This window comes from Diadema antillarum, unplaced genomic scaffold (assembly GCF_040938485.1).
Source record: "Diadema antillarum isolate AM-2024a unplaced genomic scaffold, OU_Dant_1.0 seq00001052_RagTag, whole genome shotgun sequence".
NCBI lineage: Eukaryota > Metazoa > Echinodermata > Echinoidea > Diadematoida > Diadematidae > Diadema > Diadema antillarum.
In genome coordinates this window covers 242747-262911 of record NW_027271882.1, presented here as the reverse complement: position 1 = coordinate 262911, position 20165 = coordinate 242747, and the positions used below count along the sequence as shown (strand labels likewise).

General features: G+C 38.5%; 1 protein-coding gene across 1 annotated transcript in view; it reads left to right on the top strand.

The window, feature by feature from the left end:
• Nucleotides 1-20165, top strand: part of LOC139743157 (uncharacterized) — a 129991-nt gene that overhangs the window by 31458 nt on the left and 78368 nt on the right. The window contains exon 2 of the mRNA XM_071653666.1: nucleotides 961-1163. Coding sequence (XP_071509767.1) covers nucleotides 1016-1163 — 148 coding nt within the window. The 5' untranslated portion in view covers nucleotides 961-1015. The remainder of the gene's footprint in view (nucleotides 1-960; nucleotides 1164-20165) is intronic.

The following is a 20165-nucleotide window of genomic DNA, read 5'->3' as shown; positions in this document are numbered from 1 at the left end:
TCAAATCATTACAACTAAGGAAAAAGATTTTCTTAGGAGCGTGTACTGAACTAGCAGGTTTGATGAAAGTAGTGAGTTTGTTCCATTCCTTTGTTGCTCTTACAGTGAGAGTATGATCCCCAGCTTTACTATGATATCATGATTATGCGTGTACTGAATTTCTTGTTTTCCCCTTGTAGTACTTGTCCTGCTGCCATCAATTTAAATTCAATTTATGTTTATAGTCGTTTTTCCTCTTTGATTTATGATCATGCCGTGAGAAAAATGCTCAGATCAAGCCTATTCCACTCAGTTGACATTGTCTGATAGTGTGGCAAGCTTTCCTTTTCTTTTTCTCTATCGTGCAAAGATCTTGTAGAAGAAACCATTTGTCATCAGCGTGTATATGTGAGCACTGTGCATGATCTATTTGGTTGGTGCTATCTACATTTCACCTTGTGCAGAAAGTGAAATGATGGGTAAAAGTAAAAGAACTGTGATCTTAAAGGTATATTTGGTATGTAATAATGAAAGTGAGAGCTTATAGAGTACTGTAAATGCAGAAATTTTCGCGGTACATTAATTTTCATGTATTTTGCGCTACATCTGGCTAGCGCAAATTCTAAAACCCGCAAAAATATTTTCACAATTTTTTCTGCACATTGTGAATGGGTCGACAATTGCGCAGCGTGAATTCAACAACGTGCGAATATGTTTTTGAGCCGCTCAGCTCAGCTCAAAAGATTAATCATGCAAAAATATCGACATTTACAATACATAGTAATGGTATGATAATCATGTTTTTAAGAGCCTTTTATGTAAGCACTGTACGTGACATTCAACAATTACAGTTCGTCTGTAAATCAAGTACAGAAAAAACGTAGTTGCTGTCTTCTCACAGATTATCTACACTGTGTAAACAATTGAATGTGTCTTTACCCATTTTTCATTCCGTTTCCATCTCTTCTGTGTCTCCTCCAGGAGTATGATGTGGCACATAGGCAGGTGATTTGAGTCACCACCCACAGCCATCGCCATGGAAATGGATGCAACGCAATGCCCCAGCTGCCACCAGGCCTACGACAAGAGTCGCAAGCGCAAGCTGACAGATGCCTGCGGACATGCGCGGTGCTATACCTGCATGTTTGCAACGGAGGCCTGCCCGGTCTGTGCAGCTGCAAATGGTATGTTACCAATCCCAAACCACCTCCTTCCCACCCTGCCCCCTTCCCTGACCCATACCCCTTCTCAACCTTCACCTTTACCCACGCATTTCCCATAAACAATAAGGAAAAAAGAAATAAAAATGTTCAAACAAACGCACAAGCACAAAAAAAAAAAATTATCTGAAAACCTACTCAAAACTCAAAAAATGTTTGAAGCTGTGGTTATAACCCCACTTTAACCTTTATTCACCCACCACTTAAAGATGCTGTAATAGGCCTGTCTTCATCAGACCGAAGTTTCAAAGTAGCATGCTATTTTGTGGTTAGGAAATTAGCCTGATGTCAAATCAACCTGCTATTTGTGCAGTGAAGATGCAAATAGCGTGCTATTTGGTTGGGAAAATTTCTCCCAAAATCTTGGTCTAGTTTGTGAAATGGCACACTAATTTGTGAATTAGCACCCTATTTGGGTTGCGTCTTCATCAACCCAAAATTTTCTTGATCTTGTCATCGAACCGCGTGCTGAGACCACAGAACTCTGCGTGAAGTTCTGTGGCTGAGCAAGTCGAGCCGAGTAGTGATGCAAAGTACGTATGCATCAACTTCAGGCTAATTTCCCAAGTGAGCAGTTTTTGAGCTGATGAAGATGCACATTCGTAATATCAGGCTATTTTCCCAAACCACAAACTAGTCCACTAGTTTGAACTCCGGTCTGATGAAGACACGCCTATTGTATAGTTTTCAGGTTCTCAAGGTTATTGACAGATTACCCAGTATCATATCTGTTAGTGAAGGTCATTAAGTTTTCGCAGATATCAGGATGTGTAAAATTAGCAAGTCAAATTTTGCTAATATGTTGTCAGTCTAACGTGTAAAGAGATCTTACAGGAGTGTGAAATCGACATTTTTTATTATGAGTGTTATTCTAGAAGTTATCTGGATACTGCTAGTTATGAAAGCCTTTCAAAGCATATCCAGTATATTTTGGTATGCGTGTGTTTGCATTTTTGAGGTGATTAAATGTTTTTTTATGCAGTACCATCCATCCATGCAGCAAAAAGATGTGGCAAACAAAATGCAAATAACAAAACATTGTCTTTTGAAGGTGATTTTTGTTATTGCTCAAATTCATTATTGCTCTTAGTATTGCAAAATTAAAAGTTCAGTGATTTTCAGTTGGCATAGTATAGAGGATGAGGGATTTGCCAGAGTCAGAAATTATATCATAAAGGGGGGAAAAAAAGTACTCACATAAATGCATCAATTTAGGGGCTAATTTCTGTATGCTACAGTCTGTTCTTCACTGCAGTGCTAATGATAGGCTATTGCAGGCATGTTGAAGAGGTACCTCATTTCATGTCTGACTGGTTTGATTTGCTGGCTGTTTCAAAACATATTTGCTCGTGGTCATGCACAGAGCGTTCACTGCATGGTTGGCTATTCACAGTCAGTAGAAGGATCCTTTTTGACTCTTTCTTTCCCTCTTTCTCTTTTCATTGTTTGATGGTAAAACAAGCATTTCTGCTCTCCAAACAGAAGTCTGTTTTCCAGATCGATTTGCCGTGCGGTCACACCTTTTGAAAGAAATATCTGTTGACAGGGAAGTTGTGGCGCCGTGCATTGATATGACTCACGTCGGTGAAGAGCCGCTCGGGGAGGGGGTAGGGCCCGCCGGTTTTCGGCAGAGAGAAAGAGGAGAGAGGTGATGAGTAGGCTTCGAAGTTGCGAAAATTTTCGCACTTGACGTGGGAGTGGACGTCGCGTTTCATACATAATTCTTGCGGGATTGTTGACCCTGCGCCGCCACGGTGTGAGTGGAGACGGAATGTCTGGGTAGTTACTGCTCACTTCGTCAGGGCCCCCCAGACACCTTTCTAATATTGTCAATCGGATTCCTCTAAAAGTTGGCAGAGAGGGTGTTTGCCCAAATGGGGGGGGGGGGGGGGGGGGTGGAGGGCTACTCGTATCATTGGCTCAGGCAAACTTTTTGTCTTCCCCTCGTACAGCATTTTATACCTCAGGTTTACTTTTTTTTAAGCTGGCTGTCGTCATTTCAAATTAAACTGTGTGCCCCTCCTCCTGCACTTTTTAGACCTTCATATACCCCCCCCCCCCCCACCCGCATACTTGCATTGAGCTGTACACAAATCTTCACCAAATAATCCTCTTGATTTTTCTGGACATGAATGAAAAAGGACAAGACATATATCCTTCCACTGAAATTATAATTCTCCCAAAATAATCTGGCAAAGATAACTTTTAGAGGAATTGAAAGGTTGTAGTTTCGAAATAATTACCCTCAGACAAAATTGTGATAACATTTTTTTGTGTGTGAACAGTCCAATAGGACACTTGTGAGATGATGACATTTTTCCTCTTGACAAGTCAAGTATGTGAATGTGGCAAATGTCACTGCTTTTAGGAATCATGGGAATTCTTAAAATTCTATAACTTTCATATTTCATGTCCACTTGATAAAACCTCTATCACTCTCCCCATTTGATCTTACGGTATTGTACAAGATGAATTTATCATATTCATTTCGAAAATGGGGTGAAATAGCTGTTATGCTTCATCACGGACACATGATTTCTTATCCCGTTGATGATCAAAGTTATATGAGGGAGAAGGAGTGAGTAAGGAAGGATGTGAAAATGGAAATTTTAGATCAGAATACACTTTAGATTACAAGTACTGAAGGTGAGTGAGGCATGTTGAGGGGAAGGTCTGGCTGATTTTAGGTTGGAAGTGGAGAAAGGGTACTTAGCATCGATCCGGCAGGAGGGCAGAGAAAGAGTCGCAGAGTTCAGGATTTTTTAGCAGGGCAGGGCTACTCCCAGTGGAGGAGTCGCCGTGACGATCAGCTGTACATCTGCCACACTAGTGGGTACCCCAAACAGTTTTTAGGACATTCCGACCAGTGAACAGGGCTATTTTACTCCCAATGGGTGAGTGCTCTAAATCCTGTGAAATCTAACGGGATGGAATTTGCCCCAGATTTTTTTTCTTTTCTTCTTGAGGGGACATGAAGAGATGTATAATTGTAGATTTTTGTCGTAGAGAAGGTTTCCATAATAAAGTTGGAGAAGTATTACACAGGCAGGGTAGATATGTTTTGGTAGCCTGTCAAGTGATGTGCACTCCACGTAATAGATTTCCCAAAATTTAGAGACGAGTATTGTTATCTTCTTCGATCATGTGGATGTATCTTTAACTGCATTATCACATTTCAAAATTCGAATGACATAATTTACGAGCATGGTTTGAAACGTGATTCTCGAGGTGTTACCTTTATCTAGCCATCTCACAATCATGATTTGAGTATTGTCACTGCACATCTGCTTTGCGCCGTTCGACCCGGGAAGGAGAGGTCAACTGCAAAGACCACCAAACATGCTGTCATTATTCACGCACAAACAATGGGTAGAAAACAAATGGCGCACTCTTTCTACCCAATGGGGAAAAGCTGGAAGTTGACCTTGGCAGCTCAGAGATAGAAACTAGTTTCAAAACGGCATTGCGTTTATGTACTTAAAGAAAGGCAATTAGGGTTTCAAACGTGTTTCAACTTGCCCTTGAATGGTGTTTTAAATTGGCATTCTTAACATGTTTGGTAGTGTTTTATCTATTGCTTGAAAATACCTCAAGCGCATTTAGGATCATGATTCTGCCTGAAAAAAAAAAAAAAATGTTTAGATAAATGCACCTTTAGTGTTTAACCTTGCAGAAAGTGATCACAAATATATGATATACTTCCAGTGCATTACATTTTACCTTCAGAAATGTCTAGAGACCAAGAAAAAGATCATGTGTTTTCCTTTTCTAGAAATTGATGATAATTTTTTTTTGCCCACCATCTGCGAGTGAGCAAAAATGTAAAGCACATGATTGCTTGCGTAAATATTCATTGTTTCAAGTTGCGCTCCATGTTGCAGATTGGCAGTAATTTGATAAGTGTAAGATACTGTGATGGCAAGGAGTTCAGTTTACACTGATAGCACTGAAATCATATTTCTCTCCCGGAGGCAATGCAAATATCTTAACGTCTGTTATCTAATTTAGAATGCTTTGCAATTCCAAAGGTACACATACTGTGTACATTGCACATCATTCAATGATTTTGTTGTTGTTGTTGTTATTCATCATTACCTTAGCTCTACGAGTGAGGAAGCAGTTTTTAATCGGAACACATAGAGCTCTTCACATTCCTTCATGTCCCAAGGACTGAACCTTTGTGGATAAAAAGCCTGCCTTCCAGATTAACACCAGGTTTCAGGAAAAGAAAGTCATTCAAATATATCCTTGCATATATCATCTGTGTTGAGAGGGAGTGCCTATAGTACATGTAGGCCTATGTTTTAGAATCCGAGGTTATGATTTTGCTGTGACTTAATGTGTAGGGTAGGTTATCCGTTTTTGCCCAATCAGACTTTAGTAATTCTGAGAATATAGATATCAGTCATGGTCTCCTAGTCACCCAACAGCTTGCTGATAACTAGCAGTAACTGAACTGTGTATACAACACCGACATTTCTTTGTTGGTTTTGATGTTGTAGGGAGATGGATAGATGATGCCATTTCACAGGTTGTTACTCTTAAAGCAATTATCAATTTCTCAAATTATTATTATTATCATTATAAAGTAGACTTTCCTGTCCTGCATTAAGAAGCCAGATATGTGGAATGCTATGATTGGAACATGTAGGTGTGCATGCCGTGTATAATATGGTGAAAGAGGTGCAGATATATTTTCTTCTCTTCTTTGAATTCTACATAATGTACTTATACCCACTATGTGTTCCTATGATTGTGTGGTTTCTTGACCATTGCCCTCTTCCTGCCTACTCTACCAAGGCTAAAAATAGCTCCAGAGAATAGGAGAAGCAGGCAGATATTGTTCTTATTCATTGTCCCCTACCCCATCATTTACCCCCCCCCCCCCCCCCCCCGGAAAAATAATAACTCCATAAAGATATGAAAGCCTTCTGCTCTGCTGTGATGGTCGCTGCGGAAAACTGATTCTGACAACCATCACTGCTACTCCTCCAGCTTGGAAGGACGAAATTGAAAACATGCCTCCTCTTCCGAAAGGAGTTAAAAGCTCCGTTTATGCAAGGTCAGAAACAAAATATGCTTCAGAGGCATACTCTCTTGTGGTTGCATATTAAGGAGAACTTCGTTGTTGCTTTGCAGGTATAGGTAAATGTCCTGTGCTCCCTTTTAGTAGTGTTCAGCAGTGTTTACATCTGTAAGAGAATACAGGGGAGGGGTGGTGTGAGGAGAGCTGGATGGGGAGAGGGGAAGGGGGTATGATTGGGGGGGGGGGGTAGGAAGAAGAGAGGAATTGGGTTAATATTTTTCCATCTGCTTCAAAAGAGCACTGCCCAGAGTTTTTTTCTTGTTTACCGGCGATGCCACGCTGTATTTATTCAGTTGTTTTTCTCCTGGCTTATGTGTACAATTTGCAGTCCGAGCTACCAGAAACGAATGCGCACATCATACAGATATGGAGAAGAAAAGAGTGCACGTGTGTGTGTGTGTGTGTATGTGTGTACACTTATGTGTGTGTGCATGTATTTCCTGAGAGAGGAAGAATGGAAACAGAGAGAGATAGCAGACACTTTTTTTTTTGTTTTTCAACGATGTTTATTCTGTTCCATTCAAAGTAATAGAAAAAAAATAACAATTTTCATTTGCTACAATTTACAATTTACATTTGCTACACACACGCGCACACACACACACACACACACACTCACATGCAAAAAAACAACAACTATAAACAAACAAACAAACAAACAGCTGACATACTTTTCAATTTGGCAATTACCAGTAGATGCAGAGGGCATTGACTTTGTACAGAACTTGAAAAGCATGCTTTTGTTGAGACAAGTTTACTGTATGTATTTCAAATCTTTTTACATATTTTACAACAGAGGTTGCTCCCAACTACCCAGAAAGCTTGCCCGACACTTACCTAACATACAATGTAGTAAAAACTAATGTATGGAAACTGTTTTATTTTTCTATGTTGAAAAGTGTGCAGTTGTGACAAATGAATGAGAGCGTTACTTAGTGTATTGTGATGTTTGGCTTTTTTTTAGGGGGGGGGGGGTGTTTGCGGATGATGCCAGTAAGTTTTGTTTTCTTTTGCATGTTCTATAGCTGTTGTGGATCTTATGAGATAATCTGAGCCAAACCAATGTGCATTTCTAGGTTTGTAGTACAGTAAAAGCTCCAATTTTCCTACGGGTTTAATTTTGGCAAATTTTACGAATCACCGTTGGGCTGTGTATTTGACAACACGTGAAAATATCGCCACATGCTGGGGTATATTACTAGTATCTTTGTGCACTTATGATAGCCTCGATGTTAAATTACAGCAAAAACAACATGTTGTGAAAATGCCTGTGACCTTATTCCCAAAAATGTCTGTGCACGAAAATAACAGCTTTTACAGTACATTGGACCAAGTGTATTATTGTGTATTCTGTAGAACAGTTCACTGACTTTATGGACAGATTGTTATCAGATATCATATCACTCAAAATCTTTGAGTAATCCCTGAGGTCACTCTAAAATTAGTGCAAATAAACGTTTTCACTCAAAATTCACTCCAGTTTCACTGTAAACTCTTTTTGTTATTCACTCCTTTTGAACATTTTCACTTTTTTTCCCTTTTTTTTTAAAGAGTAAATGAACCTATATATTGCATGGCAGATTTATGTCACTGTTGCCCTCAAATTTGAGATTCTCAAACTGAAGTATGTGTAGGTACAGAGAAAATTGCAGTAGAGTTGATGTGATGGCATGTCAATGATGTTTGATATTTAAAAACAGAGCAAAACAAAACAAAACAAAATAACCACAGGCCAAGATGACTGATGAATTGAGATAACAGCAAAGAACCAAATTTGACGGAAAGGGAGTATAGTGAGGGATTCTCTTCTTGTTTTCTACTGCCTTTAGCTTCTTACCCTCTTGCATTTGTGTGTGCGTGTGTGTGTGTGTGTTTTGCATGTTTCTTTGCTGGGGACGGCTCGATCACTCTTTTTTTGCTTTGGAGACACCCTACCTGTTCACCCCGTGGAACGAGTCGGCAGGGAAGTGGCGCCATGTAAATGATCATTTGAGACCCTTTGCGGAGCGTCACCCTTTCTGAACGCAATCAGATTTGTCTGGCGCCGGCGAGCGCATTTGCCGATCGCCCCAAATGACGTGACGATGACCCTCACAGCCCCGCCACTCTTCAATCTGCTCGTGAGACTAATTCTGTTCGCTGTTCCAGGGAGGAAAGAAAAGAAAAAACGAGAATCAGTGATGATGCATGGGATCATTAGGAGTTTGTGTGTTTTTGTGTGTTTGTTTGTCTGTACTTGGCTTCTCTGTTCTCTAGACCCCCTTTTATTCCCCGAAGTAGCTAGGGTGATGAAATCAAACTATTTGAGAGTAAACACTTTATCCCTCCATTTATTTGAGGGAATTCCCATAGTCATTTCCCTGCAGAATGGGCATTTAGTCGGAAGGGTATTTATGGCACGTAATATCTGCACTAAATACATCTACTGGTCCTATGTATGCTGTTGGTAAACAAGGATTATTTTTGTCCTTGTAGGATTATTTTTGTCCTTGTGGGATTATGAGGCATGTAAAATTGTCAGCGTGTTATTACCACAACTTATGACAGTAATTTAGTATTTGATAGGTGTATTTGCATAGTGATGTAGACTGAACTGTGTAAAAATGTGTGAGTAAGATTGACTGTGGGAGTGTGTCATGAGACACTATTCTCATTGAGAGACAGTTTAGCATCCCTCTTAAAAGTGTCGCTTGGGGCTGTACAAATACAAATGATACCGTTTTATATTCCCAGAGAATGTCGTATCACGTGGCAAACACATCGTTCAATTCCTGATGACAATATGATAATGACATAATAAACTCTTATCTTGTGGCATCTCTAGGTCACAATAAAGCAGTTCTTTTTGCTGAAAGTAAGTTCAGGGAAATGTCGTCATTTCTTGCCACATAATGCTTTTGGTATATAACATAATGATGTTTGATTTGTTGAGCAAGTACATGAAAAGCCATCAACATTTTCTTTGACATTTGCTGGAAAACTGTTCAAAGCAGGGCCATATTTAGTGAGACTGCTGTACTAGTGGACTATCATTTAGAGAGGTTTTTTGTTTGTGTGCCAAAATCTTGCATTTCACCTTTGAGTGATTTTTGTTGTTGTTGTTTTTTTTTAACTCTTCAGCAGACAATATAAGCTTTAAGTCAAGCTTCAAAACCAAACATCTACTTTATGTAAAGAAGTCCCAAATACCTTCACATGTTGTTCATGGTTCAAAAGTTAAATGTGAAGGGAACATGCCATGTAATTGCAAGTCATATTGGCCAGGAAAAAAAACAAACTATTGTAAATCAAATATGATGGAAGATTCCAAATGTTATATATTCACTGATGAGGGAGAATCAAATTATATTATTTCCAACTGTTTTTCCAGTACAAGTAAAACACATCCCCTGGCACAGTGTGTTTTGTGGTAACCAGATTTCATGAAATTGCTCAGTTGCACAAGCTTAAATGAAGTGTGGTAGTGCTCTTTCTGCAACTACTTAATTTTCTGAAGTTTATGACAATGCCATGATATCTTGTGGTGTGAACGTTGTATGAAACTGTTGGCTTTGTTATGATTTCTGGTATGGCATACTGCCTAGGCTGGCAATCAATAGGGTAAGGGAATTTTACATCATTAGAGGTCGAAAAATATATATTGCGATGAAGTTTACACCCTCTATTCTGTGGATTTATCCCAATGTTTGTTGTGTGTTAGAAATTTTGAAGGGCACGGAAGAAGCAGAGTATGCCTATTTTAATGCTGAGATCAGTATTCAACAGGCAGCCCAAAGCAACTATTGAGTCCTGATAGCAAGTCATGAGAAAATCGATGGAAGTGATTTTGCATGTAGGTATCCGCAAAAAGAAAAAAAAAAATAGAAACTGCTTGCTATTAATAAGTACTTTGAAGGTGTCGGGGTTTTCATGCTGTGCATCCATGTAAATTTGAATTGTTGGGTATTGAAAAATGTATCAATGTTGTGAATGTTAAGAAATGGTTGTACCCCTGAAGGCAGGCCAAGCCTGGCTATGAATGTGGAAGGAAGATCAAGAACTGGGATAACATAGACTACAATGAATGAATAATCAGAAAGAACACAGAGAGGGGAACCCCCTTCCAAAAAAAAAAAAAAAAAAATCAAAATCAGAATCGGAGACAAGCAATGACGTGTTTATGAACTCATGGATATCAAATACATGTGGAATTTAGAATGAGCTAACAATGAAGTGAGTGATATCTTTATACTTCTTCAAGTATGATGTGTATTGTAGGTGCAAGTATATATATTTTTCTTTTCTCCCCCAACCTTGGAAACTTGTATTTGACAATATATTTCATAGTTCTCTCTGTATATTTCCGAAAATGTCTGAACCCGAAATTTTTAAAGAGAGGCCCCCTGTCATGACTGCTCTTGCAGGCTACAGTATATTGGCAAAGACATTATGCCTATGTTGTTAACTCCAAAATGGCTGTTTATGGAGTAATTCACCGTGCGTTTCTTTTCGGTTCTCTTGTTCGCTATCATTATCCTTGTCGGTTCACGGGATCGGCCGTCAGTCTTCAGTGGGCTTTCATCTCTCCCTCTCTCTCCCGTTTCGGTTTCGACTTTTGGCAAACGTGCTTGCGTCATCCCATTGACATTCAGCGACGTTTTCATTAATGGCTGTTTACATAGTTATGGAGCAGACTTTCTTCCCTCCCTCATTTTTTTGTTTTTAATATTTAGGAATGGGGCCTACCTGTTACTAGGAGGCAGGATAAAATAATTGCAGGAGAGGCATAGACAAAAAGTGAGGCTGGAGCACACTGTAGAATGAGATAATGACCAATAACGCTCTCTGCCTAAATTCCTCTCGGAGGCAAATGGGGTCGCAGAGTAGTGGAATATCTAAAAGTGTATAACGAAAATAAGAGTTGACAGGATCTTGAGACGCCAGCAGCCATTATCATGCGGTACGAATTTTTGCGGCTTTCACCTGATGGCGCTTCTCCTAACTGTCAACAGACATTAGATTATTTGATGTCGGAGCCCACATCAGGGTTCTCAGTGGAATGAATCGGTATTAGAAAGCTTTAAAGATATGTATCTGTACTGTCTGGTATGCTCTGTGAAGATCAAAACTATATTAACTCAGCAGGAGGCATTGTTATTTGCTCTTTCTCTCGCGTGACATGGGGTACTGTATGAAGGTATCCATGGCGCGTTTTAGAAAGAGTTTATAAGGAAATATGGGCTTAAAGGCTCTTGTACCTTGCCGAATTTGTCATAAAGATTAACCTGTCGAGGACGAGCTGATTTTGCTATAACACGCACTTCCCACCGACACCTGCCCGAGGACTCATCTTCAACGGGTTAAAGCTTTCTAAACTTGAAGAGGTACACATACAATATATTTTCAAAGCTAATGTTGTGCAGCTATGTGCAAGATTGCTGTATCTGATTATAGTGTGATTGAAGTTTTACTAGGACAATGAAGTAATGTGGGAGGGAGCAGCTGATATTTTAGCCCCAACAGTTCTGGGTGTTAGGGATTTTCCAGCAAAAAAAAAAAAAAAAGGATCAATACACGTACATACAGCCTCATGGTTCGTTTGTATCTCTATTTGTTGCTTGTCTGCTTGAGAAAGTGGGCAAGTTTTACCTCTAAGTATTAAATGCCTTATAAACTCTATACTGTGGCAATTTAGATCAATGGTTGGAATAATGTTACGGAGGGTTTTCTCCGCTGTGAAACCGGGGTTGTTTGATATCTATATTAACCAGCCATCACCCGTTTTATGGCCATCTTGATTGGAATATTGCTTTTCTACTGTGCTGTGATGGCAGCTGTTGTTTTTATCAATCTGTCGCCATGCTGAAATAAGAGATAATAGTTAGTGCGGAGACATAGCTCTCGGCAAGAGAACACTTTATAGACAAAACTGCTGTGTGAGATGAATTGATGAATATCAGTGTTCATAAAATGCATGATACATAAATGAAATTTAATTTGTCAAGTCATTCAGAATGTGGGTGAAGTATGACGAGAAATTAATGTGATGAAAATTCAATCAAATAGTAACTAAACCATGAGTTTAGCATGTGCATCATCAGTATCACATGCCATTTGTCCAACTTCAACACAACTTTGCTGTTACCCCATAGTCAAATGTCCCATAATATCTCATGTCTTACTTTAACCCATTGAGGATGAACTGATTTTGCTACAACATGCATTTCCCATTTCCCATACCTTCCTGAGTATGTACTCGGGACTTGTCCTCAACGGGTTAATCAGGTCTCCCGAAAAATGACCCCCAGTCTGTTGATCATTCCAGGAAGTCAGTCATGTGATTATACATTGTGCCAATCATGTTGTGTTTCTTAATTTCACTATAAAATGCAAAGAAAATTCAACATATTTTAACCTTTCTAGCATAATAAAAGAGCACTCTACTTGCCTCTTTCAGAAAGCAGGCAAAATAACTTTATCCTTAACATTGTGTCAGTAGCAAGTTGAGGGAATGTGCACTGTTTGTAATGAATGAAATTTTGTGAAATTCTCTATATATTTTCTTTTATACATGGTTGTCCTGTAGTGGCCTCGTGAATTGTATATAGTCTTCTCATCCGGCAATGGCACCACCAAACTTTAAAAATTCATAACTTTTCCACGGATTGTCTGATTATCCTCAAACTTTAACACTGAATGTGCTTTACTAATTGCTGCAGTCACTCAGTCCACATTCATGTATTTGAGTTTCATTTCCCTTTAACCCTTTCCTTACCACTGTGTAGCTATGTTGCATGCAATTCTAAGGACATTTTGAAATGCTTGTTCTGTAAGGGTTAATGATTAAAGTTTTACACTGTGACAGTGAAGCCATCCCAGAGTTTTTGTGGTTTGGTGCTGTCAAAGAGACATAAAGCCCCGGAATGCGTCAGCTGGTCTTCGGTACTGGAGACACAAGCCTGTGGTCCCCCAGGGGGAATGGCTTGCACTTTTATCGTTGTTTTTTGCAGCTCAGATGGACGATGGCGCAAACACCAACTTCCGCTTTGCCAGCTAACTGTGAGCTGGATGAGTTCGTTGCCTTCTAGCCGAGACAATTGTCCTGCCAGTGAAATCTTAGGAAGATGTTAAGCAATCTGCCATCTGCTGACGGAGTGCAAAATGGGATGGGAGGGGAGGGAGGAGGGGTGGAAAATTGTGTAGAAATATTCAAGCATTGCCAAGAGATATCACCGGCCAATCATTTCTGCTCAGTAATGGTTCGACAACAAGAGAGTCATTGTACACTTCTATTACATTGACAGATCCATCAGACCTGTAGAAACCCTTAGTGATGTCTCGTGTTTGTGCTCGTTTGAATATTGACAAGAAGCATCGGTCATTCTGATGTCTGAATATTATCAGAAATGATGAATCAGGATAAACAAACTATTTTCATTCAAACAATTTCATTGTCTGTGATGAAATTTCTGATCAAAAAGTAAAGAAGTTCTTGTGTAGTAAAGGAGATTATGCAATGAAAGCAGAGGAATTAGAACCATGCAACTGAAGTGTGTTGTTAAACATGGGCTCTGTGTGATGCAGATGGACTATACGGCAGTAATTTACATTCTTAAATAAACTTTTAGATACCTATGTTTATGATCCCTTCTAATGAATAGCTATATGAAGTAATTTTAGGACATTCTTGTGATTGTTTTTGCCAGTTGAGTAGGTCCAGTGCCTCCTGATAAAAATTGATGTTTGTCTGATAATAACTTACTGTGTGATTGATTCAAATCATATTTTGCTGATGCAATTGAATTTCTGGTTCTGCACTATTGGCAAGTACTGTACTGATGTACAGTTGTAGACCTGAAGCGAACTTAATTTTGTCTCGAAATGTTTGATTTTGATATAGTGTCACCCTATGTTTAGAGCAACCTCCCATTTGAGTAAAGTTTGGTTCATTGGCCTCTGACACACATGTGACTCTACCTTAAATCCAATCCTTCAGGTAAACTTTCAGTCTAGTGTTTGCTAATTAGCTGGAATTCTAGATAATAATGAAGGCATGCAGACTCATCTTGCTCCTTCAGCTCCATCCCCCTACCCAATTTTTGTCCATGTATTTAGGGTGGAGATCCAGAGTGTTTGCTATGCAAATGCTTGTGTGTTTAGCCGTGTCTGCAACAGTTGGCTCTTAGCCATGTAAACTGTATCCTTCAGTTCCTGGGGTCTTTCTTTGGTGGACTCCAAATGAAGGGTTGCAATGAATGAATGAATGAGTCATACACACAGTCTTTGTAATATGCTGTACTTTGCTACCCCCATCATCTCTTCACCTGTCTTTTCAACTACAGTTTAGGGGATTTTTTCCTCCGTGTGTGTGTGTGTGTGTGTGTGTGTGTGCATGTGTTTATATGTGTGCTTATGTGTGGGTACTGGTATGCTTGTGTGTGCGTGTAAGTATGTGCGTGCAATTTGTGTTTGCGAAAGTGCAGTCTGATCTGGTGCATGGCTCAGTGGGGTACAATGATGATTGTACAGCGTGGCTGTACATGAATGTGAGCGGGGGTCCTCATTAGGACAGGTAACTCGATAGCATTCTCCTGGGCTGACTCGTGGGTACAGGTGTTGTCCCCACACAGTGATGACAGTCAGGTAGTCTTGAGATTATAGGTGTTTTTCCTCACCAGAAACACACACGCGCGCACACACACACACACACACACACACACACACACACACACACAAAGGTCAGACCAAATGCACCACAGAAAATAATGAGCCAAATATTCTGCAGCACTGAGTTAGATAATATGTATATTCCTGACCTCTCTGTTTTTCATTTGTTTATTAGACCATATGTGGTTTTAGAGGTTTGTTTATTTTTTAGCAATTTGAAGTGAGCGTCGTATTACTCATCAGATAGACATTCGCCGGTTTATTTACATTTTGTATTATGGCAAGCACCATGATACCCTTGCAGTTATAATATGATTATGTAAGAAAAGCTTTTAGTTATTGATATGATTGTCATCAAGTCTGCCTTTAATAATAATCTGCTGAAGTGTTGCTATTAGTCATCTTTAAGCAACATTTTTGTGTACCAATGTTGTTTTTTTCAGCTAAGGCTTCAAAATGATTTTGTATCTGAGAGATGTCAATGTTCAGAAAGAGAGAAAAAAAGAAAGTATGCTTTACAGTGATTTATTTATCTCTGTGAGCAGAAAGGCATTGTTGGGTTGACGACTCCACATCCATAGGGAGCATAGATAAATAGGACAAACAGATAGAATAAACAATAATCAAACTCTGCTCCAAGTAGACATTGCTCATCAAGGCATAATTCATACATATGAACATTATCAAGGTTTTATTCATTGCTTTAAAAGTACAAACAACGGCCACGTGTTATTGGCTGTGTTTAATTGAGGCAGTCGCAGTCTTCTGTGTACACGCAAATGAGTGACAACAAATTAGTGTAACGAGATTAATGAGCCAAGTACGACATGGTCCTAACATAATCATTAATTAGCCCAATTTGAGGACAGCGACACGCTTTTTTCTGCAGAGGATCCTCATGGTATTCCTATACTTCTCTGCCTGTACAATGTGCATGTGAATTAGCCCATGCAGACAGATTCGCAAAACACTGTACATACATGTACTGTCAAGACATTTTTGTTGTGGCCAATTTAAGGAACTTGCTATTTTTCCTGTGCTATTAAGATTGATGAATTAAGACAAATGCTGTCAAAGCCTTTCATTAATTTATGAGCAAGCACGAAGATAGATTTAATGTGTACTTTACACTTTAGTGATATATAACTTAATCCTTGTTATTCAAAGATCAGATTGAAAGTTGCAAAGAGTTGTATAATGTGAAAATCAAAAATGCCATTTCACTGCAGTAAGTGTTTTGCAGCTGCAATCTGTCACAAACTTTTTACCGAAAAAAAAAGAAGTTTCCACTCTCGTGATAAAACTTTGTAATGACGAGGGCTGATTATTGGAGATCCAGAAGATGCAATGATTGCATTCGAATGTGAGTGATAAAGGCCACAAAGAAATGAATTGTACAAACTATCGCTCATTTGATCATTTATCAGATGAAGCTGGCATAAAAGGCTCAAGGCTCATTAACTCTCCACCTGGCCCAAGATCAGACAGGTGCTGTGTGTGTCATATTTTGTAGTCATAACGGCAGCGGGAAATCGTTTCATTGTGATCGTATCTATTGCCCCAAGTGGTGCGTTGCCATCATGATTTAAAAAGCTTGTAGGTAAAGTGTTGATACTTGAGTGGTGGTACATGACAACAACTAAGTCTGTTGTAGAAGAGTTTTTGTTTTAATTATCCAGCATTGATTTTGTTTTGTTTTGTTTTATTTTTCATTTGTTGTTGTTGTTGGGTTGTTTTTTTTTTTTTGCATACAATTGTCCCAGAAATACAAGACCTTGTATCTAAAAAAAACAATGAATTTTCAGGAGAGCGAAAAAACTTTGCATTTTCACAGCATTTTATCAAAACATCATCAGTGTTGATGCCAGATGATACAAAAACTCTGTTGTGGATAGCATTTATAATTGATATAATATTATGTACTGTTTTAACCCTGAAATCAGTATTTTTGATATTCAAAATTGAATTGGAAGGTTTCTGAATATAATGCCAATGGAGATACAAGGTCTTGTCATCCCAGGGACAATATTATGCAGTCCTTTTTACATTTGAAAACCTAATCTGCTCAGTCGTCATTAGAGGTCTCTGTTTCATTGTATTAGCCAAGAAATAAAGGGAAATTATTATACTACAGTGCACTCCCGTTATAACGAACACAGTTATAACAAAATTCCGGTTACAATGAAGTAAAAATTCAGGCCGCAACATTATTCACTCTATGTATTTCTATTGTTTATTTGTTCAGTTATAATGAAATTTCAATATAACGAAAGAAACCTGCTGGTCCCGAGGACTTTGTTGTAACTAGAGTCCACTGTACATAATACTCTGTAGTGACCCCCCCCCCAAAAAAAAAACAAACAAAAACAAAACAAAACAAAACAAAACAAAACACAACACAACAAAGACCTCCCAACGTTCTCTGTTGAGCAAAGTTTAACTGTGGCTTTTACAGCAGCATTGCCATGCAGAGAGATGCTGGCACTATATATGCACACCATCCTCAAATCCTGGTCTAGCCATGCTTATTCATGCATCACATATTATATGTATGGCCGGGGTCATAGAGAAAGAACAGGCCTCGCTATCGACTCTACACCTTTTTGCCAAGCCTGTAATATTGGGCAAATTAGGTACGCACTGCACTTGGGAAAATACGAGAAAGAAAAGGAGGATAGGGAGAGAGGTAATTGCATTAGGCTCAATAATCATCTTATGGAAATTTCCCTCCTGTAATATCATTATCGTAGATATTAAGCCTGGCTTCAATGAAATTTGAAGTCCAGGGATAGTGTAGCAGATATTGTGTGCATGATCATGTACAAGTGTAGCTAATAAACAGCTACGACAATGTTGCGCCTTAAGTTTTGAAGTTTTCCTGTTTTTCCATCTGGAAAATATTGGTGGTACCTAAATTACATACTACTTTTGTACAAATCATACATGCCATGTATTCAGTATATCAATGTATATGATATTAAGTCTGTTGCAGTATAATATGCAAGGCACTTTTTGCTCTGGTGGCTCATTCAGGCCTCTAAAATCTTTAAATTTGATATTTTGGCAGCTCGAACTGGAAATGTATTGGCCAGAAATTATAGAAAACTTAGCAATCCATTTTTAATCTTAGTTGCCCAATCATGCAAACAAAAGATATCCTTTTTGGAAATTTGGTGGCCCAACATAAATTTTTAGTGGTCACTGGGCCACCCCTAATACAGAGGCTTGATATATAGCATTGTAATATGACATCTATGGACTTTAACATTGAGTGCCATAGGTACGTTGCCTTAAGATAAGTACTATGCTGTGATATTGTGCATCAAATGATACCAAGATTTTTTATCATGAAGGCAATAAGAAATGTATGTGGTCTACAAGAAATTTCAATCTTTATTGCGTACGCAGCAAAAAATGATAATACATGTTTTTTATTATATGACTTCTATGAGGGGGAAAAGGGGTCATTCTTTTCAATTTTCAAGTCAGACATTCTAGGGCATTTCTCCGTTAATGCTTTTAAACTACTGTTCATCTGTGAACAAATTAGCCAGCAGTATCTAGATGTCAGTGCTCCCATGTTGTACAATCACTACATACTCAACGACAAGACTTCTACTCATGGTTCATTAGAGTAGTCTGCTCAAATTAATTAAATTCATCAAGCCGTGTAAATGTCAGACTTCGCTTCTACTGTAACTTTGCGCTGTCTCGTGCAGTAGATCCGAGAGCACCTTTGAAACAGATGTGAACAAGTCTGTTGCCTTGTTTGGCTGAATTATTGTATTTACAGCTGAAACATTTATTGAAATATGAAATCATGACTTGCTGTATTAAAGCTGTGAAAGCAGATAAATACCATTCATTCTTCTTCTTTTTTAGTTTCTCCATGAAGAACATTTGAAAAAGAAAACATTGTTTTGTCTTTTTCTGCTAAGAAAAAACTGTTTTGTTGTTTCTTGTCCCATCTGTAATGACTTGTTCAACTAAAATTCAAACATGTTACAAGGTCAAATGCAATCTACATGTGAATCAAAATACTCTGTGGTCTAGAATGCACAATCTGGTGTGTCCAACATTGACCTTAACCTCTGTGATGTTGTATTGCATTGTATCTGCTTTCTGCATAAAATATAAAAGTATACGCAAACAATAATCAAACAGTATTAACTTGAATACAGCTGGATTGCCCAGCTCAGCTGTGCCTACAAGACACTGCTGTTCTACCAGTGGGTCCAGAAAAAACATCCAAATAGCAACATTATACATTAAAAAATGGATTTTAGAAAACAATATGCTGCTATAATCATAATGTTATGTGGAAATCATTTGACCTTAGTGGCTTTTTGTCCAAATACCCTGCCCAGAGGGCTCATTTCAGATGTGTTTGAATGGGTCTATATAACTTTGCTGTATAACTTTGCTATTTGCCAGTCAAGCTTTTCATAGCTTATGACGATCCAGACAAAATGTGTAATATATTTCATATACAAACTATGTGCATATTTGTGAATAATGTATGTATATTATATGCATTTTGTGAATAAATCAAATCAAATCAAATCAAATCAAAATTATAGGCCATCAGTAGATGCATGGGTTAATAAACTTGTCATGGAGTGTCATAAGGAAGCTGACAATATGAGGCTGTTTTCATATCAAAGTTGTAAGAGTGATAGAAGCTGGCAGCATTGCCTGGAATGACCAAATATTCCACAAACACAAATTTACATGGATATTAGCTATGTTTATATATAGTTGTTAAAGTTTGCGTGGAGATGAGTTCTTATGAAAGTTGGTAGCTCACTTTCGGAAGATATTCCAGCTCCTCTAAGATATGTGGGAACACTGCTTGATGGTAAACAGTTAAGTTTTTTATCCAATTTTAGCTCAAATATCCAAGAAGGTTCAGCCATTTGTTTGTTTGTTGTTGTTTTTTATGATCACATTATTTGCTTGATTTATTTCTTTTTTTTTTACTCATTTTGATTTTAGAATACATTTAATATATGGAGGGAAGGGGTTAACTTTTACATGATTGAGTGTATTTCTAATTGAACCAACCTCCCTCGCCCCTTTCCCAAAATGTTTTACAAAGTGAGGGGACTGCAGTGTACCTTTCAGTGTTCCAGTCTATGGCATTGTCCATGCATGATTTCACAAATCTGTGTAGAAGGCATGCTTGCCTAATGCTGCAGAGTGTAGCTACATCAGTAAGTGTTTTTGCAGTTTGT